General features: G+C 36.5%; 1 protein-coding gene and 1 long non-coding RNA gene across 15 annotated transcripts in view; one reads left to right on the top strand and one right to left on the bottom strand.

Annotated features, from left to right (window-relative positions):
• ARHGAP21 (Rho GTPase activating protein 21) overlaps nucleotides 1-15,420 on the bottom strand; it is a 136,324-nt gene that overhangs the window by 65,613 nt on the left and 55,291 nt on the right. For all 13 annotated transcript variants that reach the window (XM_072825328.1, XM_072825336.1, XM_072825337.1 and 10 more), the window contains 2 exons: nucleotides 13,376-13,555; nucleotides 13,080-13,104 (listed from right to left, as the gene is read on the bottom strand). In XM_072825328.1, coding sequence (XP_072681429.1) covers nucleotides 13,080-13,104; nucleotides 13,376-13,555 — 205 coding nt within the window. The remainder of the gene's footprint in view (nucleotides 1-13,079; nucleotides 13,105-13,375; nucleotides 13,556-15,420) is intronic.
• The window catches only part of LOC140633185 (uncharacterized), an 82,540-nt gene that overhangs the window by 50,198 nt on the left and 16,922 nt on the right, over nucleotides 1-15,420 (top strand). The gene's annotated exons all lie outside the window — the stretch shown is intronic.

Here is a 15,420-nt window from a genome sequence, read left to right as displayed (position 1 = left end):
TGTGTACACATGTATGCATGTGTATATTCATGTGTGTATTTGTGTGTATATAAGCTTATACATTTTTAGATTAGGAGACATTGCCCATAAGAGCAAACTACAAATAACTTGGTAATCTGATTTTATCTTTATCTATATTGATAGGATATAAAGGTATTTCAATAAGACAATATATGGACAGCAAGTCTTTTATTTTATTTTTTGACAGCAAGTCTTTTAATAAAGTATCAATGTACTAGCAAATTGAGCTAGTACAGGGGAATGCATAATTTATATTTGAACCATAGTACATATATATGTAAGCCTAGCTGCTAGAAAATTACATCCCAAAATACTATTAATATCAATAATATATGTCCAGACTGAACAGGAGTCCCTTCCACCCAGCAAGCAGAAGAAAAGCCCAAGTCCTATCTAGTTATGAATCTATTAAGAGATTGTCCCACATTAATAATAAGGGTAACTAGAAATAATGCTCCCACCAACCTGAAGGCTACACCTAGGTGCTAAGCAAAGTAAGGGGGGTGGGGGGAGGAAGGAAACCAATCTCTAAGAAGTAGCTATGGACCAAACTTCAAATAGATTTGCAGCCTAAAAATATAATAACCTGGTTCTGTATAAAAGCAAACACCAATCTATTTGAAAACAACGTTTTCATCCTAGATCTCAAAAAATTCCTAGTAGTTTTTGATGGACAACAAAGGCAAAATAGTCCAATATACAAAGCAAAAAACCCCCCAAAGATCAAAGAACAAAACCCACCCTGAGCTAGAACCAGCAGAAAAACAAAAACAAAAAAGAGAAACAGACCCACAAAGACTCCTGATAGTAAAATTACCAGACACAGATTATAAAACAACTGTTTACTATTTTTGAAAAAACTTTTTAAAAATCCTAAAAATGATAAAGAGAAAGCTATAACAATCAATCATGTATACTTTGGTGCCTTCCCTGAAGAATTTTTAACAATCAAAATTTAAAACCCAAACAGCTAAAAAGAAAATTATTAGATATATATTGAAAGAAATTATCTAAATGCAGCTTCTGAGAAAGATTTGGGGAAAAAAGGGAAGGAAGAGAGAATTTAGGAGCCATGGGGGACAGAATAAAAACATCTAACATTTGTTCAACTGAACCCCAGAAGAATTGAAGAGAGCACTGAAAGACAGATAATATGTGAAAAAATGCTAGCTGAAAATTTTCTAAAACTGATGACAACCACCAACAGACACAAGAAGCTCAATGAATTATAAACAAGAAAAACAAAAACAAATTCTCACCAAGACACATTTACAAAAGGGCCAAACACGAAAGATATGGAGAAAATCTTAACAGCAGATATAAAGTTTGCCTTCATAAAACCAATACACCAAAATATGAATTAATAAGCAAGAATATAAGCCAAAAGAGAGTGGGATATTAACTTCAATAGGTTAGAAGAAAACATCATCATAGAATTTTGTAGCCAGCAAAATCTTTTCCAAAAATGAGAGTAAAACAAAGACTTTTCAGGAAAAACAAAAACAAAAAACCCCAAGAGAATTGCAACATAACATAAAAGTAACCTGCAGGTAGGAGGAAGATTAGTAGAGTTAACATATCCTAAAGTCCGTATATTGTTTCAGAGGAGAATAAAATATTAACTAGCACTAGACTTTGATAAAGTTGCATATTATGATACCACTAAAGAACCGCAATACATTATTTAATCTTGAGAGAAAAATATAAAAAATTCAAGATAAAACAGAAACTTCAAAATAAAGTAGGAAATTAAACAATAAATGTTATTAATTATATTAAATGTAAACAGACAAAAATTTCCAAATCTAACAATGGTGAACTACCTTGTTTCAGAATCAACTCTTCCACCTATGAGCAACAACCAGAAAAGCTGGATGAAGTATAGGTAACATTCATGTGAAGTATAGGTAACAGAAAGCCTCCAAGGCAAGAGGGCTCAAAGGGGGATAGGATCTCAAAGAGAAGGAAGTTCAGAGAAGTGAGCTCAATGTTTTGCATGGCTTTTAACGTTGAGGTACTTTCTGCTTCCAAAGTAATGGCTGAGAGACTGATGAGCTGTACAGAACTTCCATCAATCTCAAAGGGCCAGGAGGACACAAATGGCTATTTGAGGCCAGACAAGGAAGGTCTGGAAAACACCATAAGCTTTCAGCTTGGGTCTCCCAAGGAATTGCGTGAGTAGGGGTGAAAAAGAGAAGCCCAGCCACATCAAGCATGCAGGTGTGCTGTACAGATTTCCTTTGAGAGAGAATCTGCTGTGGGGAACACAGCGGAGTGAAGCCCCAGCTGCCACTCCTTTAGATCCACCGTGGTCGCACAGAGGCCATATTTCCCCATTAGGGCACAAAGCAAGATTCTGCTCAAGGGCAGTGTTTTTTGGGGAGCTCCTCAGTGGCCTCACAGAAACCTCCTGACGTTGGGCTGCAGTCTGGCATCTTTCCTACCAAATCCTCCCTTCCTTCTCTTCTCTCACAGATGTCAGACCTGCAGTGTGGTCTGAAGTCTTCCCCTGCATCTTCCGCTCCCTTCTTCTTTATCCTTCACAGGCATTTCTCCCAATGAATCTCTGCCATGTCTAATGCTGTCTTGCCATCTGTTCCAGTCTTAGCATGGCATCTGTTTCCCAGAGAACCCAAACTATTAAACCAAAAGTCAGAAAAACTAAGGCCCACCTTTAGGTAAAGCCAATCCCTGCAGAGAGATGCAAAAATCCTAAATACAACACAAAACCAAACCTGGCAATATATGAAAAATATCATATAATATGAACAAGCTTGATTTAGTCCAGTCATGCAATGTTTAACAGTTGGAAAAATAAATCAATATAATTCACTATATTAAGAGGTTAGAGGAAAATAAAATAAAAGGTTTATGCCAAAAGATGCAGACAAATTCAACATTCATTCATGGGAGAAATACACCATGTTCACAGATTAGAAGATTCAATTATTTCAAATGTTTTCAAATAATCAAATATTGTAATTAATATAAACCAATTAAAATTCCAACAGATTTTTTTGTTAAGTGCAGAAACTGAAAAACTGATTCTAAAACTTTGTGATATTGCAAATGGACAAAAATAGCCAATCCAATTGTGAAAAACAAAACTGAAACACTTACTCTACCTAATAGCAACATTTAGAACGTGGTAATTACAGTAATTAAGATCACAATCTTGCTGCAGAGAAAGTGACCAATGGAACAGAACAGAGGTTGGCAAGCTGGGTGTATAAAAAGCCAAACAGTAAATATTTTAGGCTTTGCAGAATACATGCAGTCTCTGCCGCATATTCTTTTTTTAAAACAATCTTTTAAAAATATAGAACCGTTCTTACTTTGGAAGGTATACAAAAGTGAGGCACAGGCCAACCCCTGGAATAGAAGAAAGTCCCGAAACAGACCTACAGATATTTTATGATCAAGGTGGTATGACAAAGCAGTAAAAAAAAGTATAGAGTGTTCACTAAACAGTGTAGGGTTAGGGCAGCCCAGGTGGCTCAGCGGTTTAGCGCTGCCTTCAGCCCAGGACATGATCCTGGAGTCCAGGATCGAGTCCCATGTCAGGCTCCCTGCATAGAGCCTGCTTTTCCCTTTGCCTGTGTCTCTGCCTCTCTCTCTCTCTCTGTGTCTCTCATGAATAAATTTTAAAAATCTTTAAAAAAAATAGTGTAAGGTTAAATGCATATCCATATTGGAAAAAAATTAATCTTGGTTTCATACTACATGTAAAATAATAATTACAGGTAAACTGTAGGTTTAATTGTGAATGATAACACAATAAAGCATCCTGTAGATAACATAGGAGGGTATCTTTGTGATCATAGTAGAAAAAATTCTTTTTTTTTTTAAATATATTTTTTTAAATTTTTATTTATTTATGATAGTCACAGAGAGAGAGAGAGAGAGAGAGAGAGAGGCAGAGACATAGGCAGAGGGAGAAGCAGGCTCCATGCACCGGGAGCCTGATGTGGGATTCGATCCCGGGTCTCCAGGATCGCGCCCTGGGCCAAAGGCAGGCGCCAAACCGCTGCGCCACCCAGGGATCCCAGTAGAAAAAATTCTTAACTAGGACTCAAAGTATTGGCTGTAAAAGGAAAGACTGACAATTGGACTACATTAAAATTAGGAACTTGCCTTTATCAAAATTACTACAAAGAAACTGAAAGGCAAGTCACAGCTGGATACCTGATATAGATATAACTAATAAAATCCTCATCAAGAATATTTAAAGAACTCTTAAAAAATTATTTTTTTAAAAAAGAACACTGATACTTAATAACCAAATAAAAAGTAATCACCCCTATAATTTTCAGGAAATTTAAATTAACCTATATTCCATACCACTGTACACCCACTAGAATGACTAAAATAGAAAAACTGCAAATATTAAATGTTAGTGAAGATATGGCACAACTGGGACTCTCACACCATGTGGCTGAGTATATACATTGGTCCAATAACTGAAAAACGATTTAGCGGTATCTACTAAATGTAACCATATGCATACCTATGACTCGGCAATGTCACTCTTGAATGGATATACTCACTAAAAATAAGCACATATGTGCCCAAAAGTGTATGGATAAGAACGTTCTACATCTGCATCAGTTGAAATAGCTAAACACTGGAGGAAAATCTAACTAAACTGTCTATATCCTCTTTGTTTTATAGCAAGTTTAATGAGGTATAACTTACCTATGATAAAATGTACCCATTTTAAATGTTCACTTCCTAAGTTTTGACAAATGTAACCCATGTAACCACACCACAACCAAGATATAGTACATTTCCATCAGGCTGGAAACTTCCCTTATGTGCCTTCCCAATCAAGCACGAATTGGTTCAGATTCATCTTTCCTCTCATACAAATGGAATCAGACAGTCTGTCCTCTTTTGTGCTTGGTTTCTTTCATTCATCAAAATGTTTTTGACAGAAAAACCAGGAGCAACAAAAGAAAAAGTACATAAATTAGATTTTATCAATATTAAGAACTTTTGTGCATCGAAGAACATTATCAAGAAAGTGAAAAAACAATCTACAGAATGAGAGAAAATATATGCAAATCATGTATCTGATAACAAACCACTCTCTATACATAGAACATTTACAACTCAAAAACAAAAAGATAAAAAAAAAACCAAAAAGATAAACAACCTAATTAAAAAAAAAAAAACAGAGCACTGGATTTGAATAGACATCTCTCTAGAGAAGATACACAAGTGGCTAACAAGCACATGAAAAGATCCTCAACATCGAGTTATTAAGGGAATGCAAAGCAAAACCACAATGAGACCCCACTTCACACTCACTAGGTTGGCTATAATTCAAAACTGGAAAATAACAGGCATTGATGAGGATGTGGAGAAATTGGGACCTTCATACATTGCTGGTGGGAATGCAAAAATGATGCGGTTGCTGTGGAAAAACAGTTTGGCAGTTCCCCAAATGTTTTACATAGAATTACCATAAAACACAGTAATCCCACTCCTAGACATATACCCCAAAGATTTGAAATCAGGGACTCAAACAAATACTTGCATACTCAAGTTCATAGCAGCATCAATCACAATAGCCAAAAGGTGAAAACAGTGCAAATGTCCACCGACAGATGAATGGATAAAAAAATTGTTATATACAAATGCAAGGAGGGGCACCTGGGTGGCTCAGTGGTTGAGTGTCTGGCTTTGGCTCAGGTCGTGATCCCAGGTCCTGGGATTGAGTCCCACATCATCCCATTCATGAATGAATGAATGAATGAATGCAATGGAATATTATTCAGCCAGGAATGAATTACCAGTACGGGCCACACATGGACAAAACTCAGAAGCATTACACTAAATGAAGAAGCCATATAAAAAAGGCTATATAAAATATCCAGAATAGGTGAATCCAAAGGGACAGAAAACAGACTGGACTTTGGGGAGGGGAAAACAGTGAATGACAGCCTAATGGATATGGGCTTCCTTTTGGAGCAATGAAAATGTTTCGGAACTAGATAGAGGTGGTAGATGTACAATGTTTCATACATGTCCTTTAATTCTGTACTAATTCTGTACTAAATGCCACTGAATTGTTCACTTTAAAATGGTGAATGAATTTCACCTCAATATAAGAAATGTTTTTGAGATTGATCCACCATGCTGTGTGTATTCCACTGCATGGATATACCACCATTTGGTTATCTATTCATATGTTGATGAATTCAGTTGAATCCAGTATTTATTGATTGAACAAGGCAACTATGAATACTCCTGTACAAATACTTCTGTAGGCAAATGTTTCATTTATCCTTAGTAAATACCTGAGTGCCCTTATCATTTCATAAAAATTAGTGAAAAATACCACAAGAAGTTCTATCAGTCATCAAGATGCAATAGGTACCAAAAATATAACCACATCAAAGATAGAAATCAGCTGCAAATATTAAAGCAATGCTGCCTTATCCTTCAGCTGAACAGACTTAAGCCAACAGAATATGTTCAATCACGAAGATGAAGAAAATTTTAAAACAAGTATGAAATGCTAATATTAGCTTAGCTGCAACTGTATCTGAAAGTTGAATTAGGATTTTTTCATACTCTACATTTCAAGGGAACAGAACCCTCTTTCTTATACATTTTCAAGGATGAATTGTGAGAGTATAGAATTTTCTAAGAAGCCATGGTAGAAACTGAGAGGAAACCCTAGAACTAGATAGCTTGAGTACGTAGTCTAATACTGTCCCTTGCTAGTTACTTAAACACTTCATGCCTCAGTTTCCTCATCTAAAAAATGGAGGTGATAGTATCCAACCCAGAAGGTATGAGTTAATTCACACAAAATCCTAAAACAATGCCTGGCATTTTGTAAGTCAGCTGTCACCACTACTACCATACCTACACTACAACAACCACATCCTCTTCCTCCTCCTCCTCCAACTCCTTTATCATCATCATCATCATCATCATTATCATCATTTTTACTTCCTAAAGTATCTTCAAGACAATGCCAGACACCTGTGGATGTTCTATTGAGCACTATTAAAAATTAATAAAAATATGTAACTATTTAGTATATTTACCTATCTACCAGAGAAACTCAAATAATTTAAACAATCAATACAGTTAAAAATGGGTCCCAAGGGGTTTAGTTAATGCCTAAAGATGTCAGCAGAGACCCATGAACTCACTTAGCATTGCTACATTTTAGAAATAATGAAACAAGCTTCTACTGCCCTACCCCCCACACTAGAGACCATGGACTTGCCCATAATAAGAATTCCCTCTTACCACAAATTTTCCATTTGTGTTCCATTTTTTAGTGGAACACATTTTTTAGTGTTATATTATTCTGAGGGAATAGGTTTTCTGCCTATTAATGGAAATCAGTGGCAAAAAATACACCCAATTTTCTCAGCTTTCCAGAATTTACCTCTTCATTAAATGGAAGAATGATCTCTAAAGCATAGTGGGTATTGTGCAGCTGGCATAAAATGATGAAGTGGCCCAATTAGATTTTGCTCTCAGGAATTTGGAAGTATTATGATGTGAAAGGAAGGACAAACAAAGATACAGTGAGGGCTGTACCTTACACAGATGTCAGCTCATGAGAAAATCAAGTATAATCAAAATTAACTATGAAAGTCGTGTAGATGCTCCAGTAAATATCAGAGTTTGGGTCTTTGGAAAGTCAAAGCCAAGACTTGTTGTTATTCTCTGCATTTAGTAGCTTTCTAGGTCCCCATTCTGGTGCCTGTGGCTCCCCAGGTATCCTGTCACTCTTGACACTGAATTTGGAGATGTCCTGTTAGGTTTTTTTAGAATTAATACATCTGTCCTGAGGTGGTTTGGAGAAGTTTCTATTTCTTGCCACAAAAGGAGCACTGGTTAGAAAAGTCAAACATAGTCTCAGAGCTGTTCTGTCAGAAACAATAACAATCACAAAATACAATTTTTTACTAGTGAGAAAATTTATAATAGTCCCAATTACTTTTTTTCTACTATTAATGCTTAAATAAATCTTCACTCCAAAGTAGAAACCCAACAGTTACTTAAGTACCTACCTAACAAAATAATAAAGACATTGTAAAACACTGGAAATTTCCCTAGAATTAAACTAAGATAGGGGATCCCTGGGTGGCGCAGCGGTTTGGCGCCTGCCTTTGGCCCAGGGCGCGATCCTGGAGACCCGGGATCGAATCCCACATCGGGCTCCCGGTGCATGGAGCCTGCTTCTCCCTCTGCCTGTGTCTCTGCCTCTCTCTCTCTCTCTGTGTGTGTGTGACTATCATAAATAAAAAAAAAAATAAAATAAAAAATAAAAAAATAAAAACTAAGAATTTTTTTTTTTTACTAAGAATTTTTTTACTCATGGAATAAGTAGAAAAGAAATAATAGTAATTACAAACTTTTAATTGCTCTTATTTTGATTATTTATGAATATCTTCTCCAGAGATTTAAGAGACAACAGGACATCAGCAAGACAGCAATTATCTACAATCAACTATTATCACTAAAAAGTATTTTTCTACTTTAATGGCCTTTTTCTTGTAAACATTATTTGTATCATAATAGAGAAAACTAATCAAGAAAAAATAATTTTAAAACACAGAACATTACATATATATAGTATATAAGAAATGTAATAGAATGGAAAACTTGGGTAAGGAGAATAATCAGAAAATTAAGTGGCAAAAAGATATTCCACTAAATTGCCAAAAGGAAAGAACATTACAACAAAACCTTTCAACTGTTTCACAGAATTTTGGCATTAAAACAGAATCTCTTAGGAGTTTGAATAAAATTCTGGCAATTACTTCCTCTCCAGTGGTTCTAGGCTTTGACTCAGACCATTACACTGGAGGCTGGGATTCTATTTCATTAAAACAAAATTTACATAAAAGGATTTCGTAATCTCACTGTGCTTGAAAATAAGTTTTAAGAGAAAAATGAAACTGTATGATAAAAATCATAACATTCAGTTGAATTAAAATAATAACTAAATGTAGTATGTCCCCATATAGGTGGCATTCTCAAAAATGATCTATAAAGAAATTTTTTTCACATAAAATATGTTCTTATGATTGGTTGACTGGATGAGTGGAAATGGTATTACAAGTGCTATACTTTAGCTAACTAGGCCTCCATGGGCTAATCCATGACCCTGCTACCAACTAGAATGACAAGAGCTAAACTCGGCCCTAGGAGGCCAAGAAAGCAAAAGACTAGTCCCTCCTTAAACACAATGAACTTTCTGAGTCCACTGCTAGCCAGGTATTCAGAATTGGATAATAAGTGATGATTGCTCCCATAAGATATTCAGGGCTTCTAAACTTAGGCTATCCCTGACTTTTATGTGAATTCTTTGTCCTTGGGCATTCACAAATATGGAACAAACTTCTTTATTTTAATTTTCTCAAGGCAGAGAAATACCACAGAATTTCATAACATATTAAATATACCCTATTTTATCTACTAATTCTCAACTTTACATAAGTCAAGCTATTTTTTAAAAGACAGTATTATTTCCTTTACAGATTTATTTTTTTTTTTTTAAGAAAGAGAGAGAGAACCCACGCATGTGAGCAGAAGGAGGGGCAGAGGGAGAGGGAGTTAGAGAGAGAGAGAGAGAGAATGCTTAAACAAACTCTACACTGAGCGTGGAGCCTGATGCAGGGCTCAATATCACAACCTGGATATCATGACCAGAGTTGGAACCAAGAGCTGGAGACTTAACCAACTGGATCACCCAGGCACCCCAAAAAGAGCATTTTTTTTTAAAGATTTTATTTATTTATTTGACCGAGAGACAAGGAGAGAGAGAGAGTGTGTGTGCATACAAGCAGGGGGAGCCGTAGCAGAGAGATAGGAAGAAGCAGGCTCCCTGCTCTGCGGGGATGTGAGGCTTGATCCCTGGGATCATGACCTGAGCCAAAGGCAGACACTCAACTGACTGAGTCACCCGGGTACCCTAGACAGCATTATTTTTAAATAAAAATTAGTGAAGAAAAGTAAGTAAAGAAGAGTTAAGTGCAGATGAACTTCAGGGTTAGAAACCTGGTCTGGAAGTCCAGCTTTGTCCCTTAGTGGTGTGCTCCTGTATAAGTCATTTCACATTTTTCTCAGCCTTGGTTTCCTCATCTACAAAACGGGAATACTATCTCACATCTCTCAGCAGTATTATCATCAGTATTAAATAGGATAATAACATATACTATGATGCCTGGCATGGATTAAGTCTTCAACCACACGGTGAATATATTTATCCTGTAATTACAGGGTATTCTGGAATGACTCTGCCCTCTACCAAGTACTAATAGCACCCCCCCCAACTACTGCCAATCACAACAACCAAAAATGTCTACAGATATAGCCATGTGTCTATGGGGACTAAAGCTGTCCCCAGTTGAGAAGCCCTTTCTTTTAAGAGACTGGACCTTGGGGTTTTGAAATCACCTTACACTGAAGATACATTTAAAAATAACCATATGAAGGAATGGTATTAAGGATATTATTTACTGTATTACTGTTTTCCATTATGAGGACACAGAGGGGAAATCTGTCTCAGGCTTCACTGCAAACAGGATGTTGTTTTCATATGGATAATGTGAATCCTTAACTAATCCTATTTTCATTTGTTTTCTGGTCACTAGAAAAGCTCAAAAGCAAATTTAAAACCCAGTGTTAGGATCTACAGCACACATGTATGCACAGTAAGTTTCCCAAATGTCAGTTTAATTCATTCTTTTTTCCACCAGGAACTTTTTAATGTATCTTTATGATTTAATTAATTTATTTGAGAAAGAGAGGGCACAAGCGCACCAAGCAGCAGGGAGGGCCAGAGGGAAAGGGAGAAGCAGACTCCCCACTGAGCCAGGAGCCCTGTGCAGGGCTCAATCCCAGGGTCCTCAGATCATGACCTGAGCCGAAGGCAGATGCTTAACTGATTGTGCCACCTAGGTGTCTCTTTAGTCTTAATTTTTAATCTTACTACAATACCTGCATTTCTTCATGTGGACACAAACCCTGTTTTTACATGAAATTAGGTATATATTAGTAAATAACATAGGCATTTAAATTATAATATTCCCCAGCAGATCACTCCTGACCTAGATTAGACCTGTTCTCTCTAGTCAAAGCAAATAACTAAACCTATTAACTTCATTGAGCTATGTCAGATAGGTAGTCTGCATAAAGTTTTAGAACTGTGTGTTTCAACATTTATTAGAAGTATATTTCTCCCAATGGAGAGTAGAATGAGACAGGCATGATATTCTAGATGCTGTGTGTCATACGCCATCCTGGGAACAAGCACATCATTCTGCGGGGTAGTGGAAGACAGTGGATGATGCTGGTTTTGTAAGTTTTCCCTTTCCTCACTAACACTACTTCTAACCCAAGCCAAGTAATATTTGGAATTCACCCTGAGCCCCAGTGTATGACAGACGGTGTCACAAGAGTGGCCATTCTTACAAATAGTGGCAACTATGAAGGGTCTTTCCTACCTGGTCCTACACTCACAGATGACTTTTGAGAATGCTAAAAGGGATTGTTTTCCTCTCATTTAACCCTTTAGCATAGCCATTCTAAGACCTCAAATCAGGTACGTGTATTACAAAGCTTCATCAACCGCTGAGAAGGTGAATGGGTGAATGGATAAACAGGTGAGTGGATAAACAATCTGTGGTATATTCAAACAAGGGAAAACTACTCAGCAAAAAATAAAAAAGATAGCATATTAGTACCTATACATACAATGTGGTGGAACCTCAAAAAACACTACCCCAAGACAAAGACACAAGAGAGTACACATTGTATTATTCCATCTGTAAGAAATTTCTAAGAGGCAAAACTGATCTACAGTGATGGAAAGCAGATTAGTAATTGTCTAGGAACAGCAAAGGGGCACAAGGGAACTTTATGGGATGATGGAAAGGTTTTTCTTTTTTATGGAAGGATATAGTTAACATACAATGTTACATTAGTTCCAGGTGTAAAACAGTGAATCTATAGAAAGATTCTTATTGGTACCTTATCTTGATTGTGATGGTGGTTTCACAAGTTATATATTTACAGAAATGCACCTTAATTATAACTATATACCTATCACAGGTGCTAACATGGTATTCTTGTTAAAAATGCATAACTTTAAACTAATGATGAGAAAACATCAGATAAGGCCAAATTGATGGGCATTCTACGAAATCACTGACTGGTGCCCTTCAAAGTGTTAAGAACATGAAATACAAGGACTGGGTGGAGGTGCTGTCACAGGCTAGAGGGGACTGAAGGGACGTGACAAGGGAATGCAATGTAGAATCCTGCAACAGAGAAAGGACGCTAGAGGAAAGACTGGTAAAACCCAAATAAAGTCTGTGGTTTTGACAGCAGCATCGTACCAATGTTAATTTCTTAACTTTGTTCACTGTACCCTGATTATGTAAGTTGTTGAACATTAGGGGGGAGTCAGATGAAGGACATATGGAAACTGTGCTACTCTGGCAACTATTTTGTCTAAAATTATCTAGAAATAAAAGTTTTTAAAATGAGTACATTTTATTGTATGTAAATTTTAGGTCTCATGTTCACATGAAATTAAAACAAAAATATGTGGACATTACTAAGAAATATCCCTATCCCCAGCCTGATTCTCTTTTTTAAACTCATTACATATAATGCTTAAATAACATCAAGAAGACTCAAAATACTCTAGTTTTCAATAGTTGAGTCAATAAGTCTACTAGATAAAACACACAGCATTTCTTACCTACAAGAATTAATAATATATAACTAATTAAATAAAAATATCAGAATTAAGTTCCTAGAATCTTATATGTTCCCCCCACATAAATACTAATGTATAATTAACAATAAAGTCATAGCATGTTCAAATCATGATGAGACAATGGAATCCATGAAACTCTAAAGTCGATAGTAAGATTATTTGATTTCTAGAACTCTCACATCTAAGATTTATTATATATGTGGACTACAAAAACTGTACCATCTCATTTAATATTACTTAACATAAAGACTTGTAGAAAAACATTCAGAGAAAAATTAAAATTTTTATAGCATACCTCCTCTGTTGCCATTTTCTTCATCCTACAATATAAAAAAATACATCCATATATGAATACTTATTTATAAACTCTAGTGAAATCACAGCAAGGTTCAACTCCATTCACACGACCCTCTCCCAAAACATGCCAATAATAATCTCATTAACAGTGCCCCTTGTCAGAAGGATGGAGCTTTCATACAGAAGATGGGGTTTTGGGGGGTGGGGGTTGAAAGGAAGACAAGACAAAGATAGGAATGGCATTGTGTGTTTTTTTTTTTTTCTCAAGTTACTTTAATTAATTATTTCTCTTACCTTATATGAAAATTGAATTGCAGACTCTGGGGGATAAACAATAAAATGCCTTAATGTGAAACCAAAGCCTTGAGATGTTCTTTTCAACATGACTGTTTTGGGACCTGGCCAGGAGAATGTTTCATCTTCGGATGGTGATACAGTTTCACTTTGTTCTTTTCCATCTTTAGTTTTTGATATCTAAAATAAAAAGATATTTAAAAGTTAACTGGATGACTCAATATACTTCCTCACTTAGAAAAAAAATATGTAAAAATCTAATAATCTGAGCAGAGATACAAATCTAAAGGGAGAAAAAAGAACCATCTTCTTTGTATTACCAGAAATCATGCAGATCATCAAAAATTAAATTTTTTTTCTAGAAAGGAATGCTATGAAAGTCAATCAGAAGTGAGAAAGAGCTCTTGGAAATTAGAAATATAGTGTCAAAAATTTTAAATGCAACAGAAGGAATGAAGCTGACACTATGAAACAAAAACTATGAAAGAAGAGACATGAAACTCTTACTGAGTAAGAACTCTAAAACTGGTATCAGAGAGTCCAACAGGAACAAAAGATAATTAGAAACTAATAAGCAGGACCTTCGAGTTCTGAGCATAAATTCAGTATTCACATAGATGATCCTTCCATTATCCTGGCCACCAAGTAGAGGAGATCAAGATCTCCTCTACTGCACTCTTGGGTTTCATCAGCTCATAACTGAAAACCCTCTGCAATCTCAAAGCAAAGATCTCACTCTTCATTCCCTCTCATTCCACAGCTCTTCTAAAACTGCAACCTGGGCCTACCTCTCCCACCTCTTCCCTGTCCCTCACAGCCCCATGTTCTCACTTCCATCATGAGCCAGCTTCATTAACTCCTTTCCCTTTCTCTGTACTTCCTCAAAGTTACCTGACAAAACCTACAGCTGGATAAATAATTAACATTGCCTACTCTGGGCCTGCACCTATGCAGTCAAACGTGAGAGAGAGAGAGGCAGAGACACAGGCAGAGGGAGAAGCAGGCTCCATGCACCGGAAGCCCGACGTGGGATTCGATCCCGGGTCTCCAGGATCGCGCCCTGGGCCAAAGGCAGGCGCTAACCCGCTGCGCCACCCAGGGATGCCCAAGGGAGCCTTTTATATTGTCTGTCAATAATAATACAGTTCTCTCCATCCCACTCATGATGGATGACTATTTCAACCCTTCTCATCCAACCTCACTTATAGCTAATGACCCTGCTTTCTATTATACTGTAAAAACATGAGGCATAAGCTGAGAACTTAGTCACTTGCCACGTCTACCCAGCCACCACCTGCAGCTGGGCCCACATTCTCCGCCTTCCTTCCTATTACAATCCTGCTCCAACGGCTTATTCTTCTAGGGCACCAACCTATGTACTATGTCCCTCTTAACAAAGATGTGGTTCCCGCAATTCGCCCCCCTTTCACATCATCTATTTTCTCTACTATTGTCCCCATTGGCACACATTTTGTAAATTCTTTAATTTTAAAATAACAACAGAATTATGGAAGCATGTAGCCCTCTCTAGCTGACAAAATCTGACAAAAGATTTGTAATGCCTACTAACTGAAACTCCAAAACACTACTGAGAGGTTAAAAGAATATCTAAATAAATGGAGAGATATACCATGTTCATGGTTCAGAAGATTCAATAATACTCTAATGTCAACTCCCCCAAAATTGATCTAAAATTCAATGAAATCGCAGTCAAAATCCCAGGGGATTTTTGTTTAGAAGTTAGTAAGCTGTTTCTAAAATTCACTTTAAAATGAAAAGTATCCAAATAGCCAAAACAAATATGAAAAAGAACAAAATTTGTGTATTTACAGTACAAGACTTCAAGATTTATCATAGAGCTACCATAATCAAGACTGAAGCCATCTGTGGAGACTGTGCATTTGAAGCTAATTTATCATAATTGCATTTTAGTTTATCCTCCCTTCTAGGAGTTAGGGATTTTGATAGAAAGAGGGAGTAACAGCAAACATAAACATGGGAGAGTCTCAATAACTGCAAAAGTCATCATATGATTAGGTAAAGTT

The sequence above is a fragment of the Canis lupus genome, chromosome 5 (genome assembly GCF_048164855.1).
Source record: "Canis lupus baileyi chromosome 5, mCanLup2.hap1, whole genome shotgun sequence".
Taxonomy (NCBI): domain Eukaryota; kingdom Metazoa; phylum Chordata; class Mammalia; order Carnivora; family Canidae; genus Canis; species Canis lupus.
Note: the sequence above shows the minus strand (reverse complement) of the source record. Positions and strands in the feature narration are given on the sequence as shown.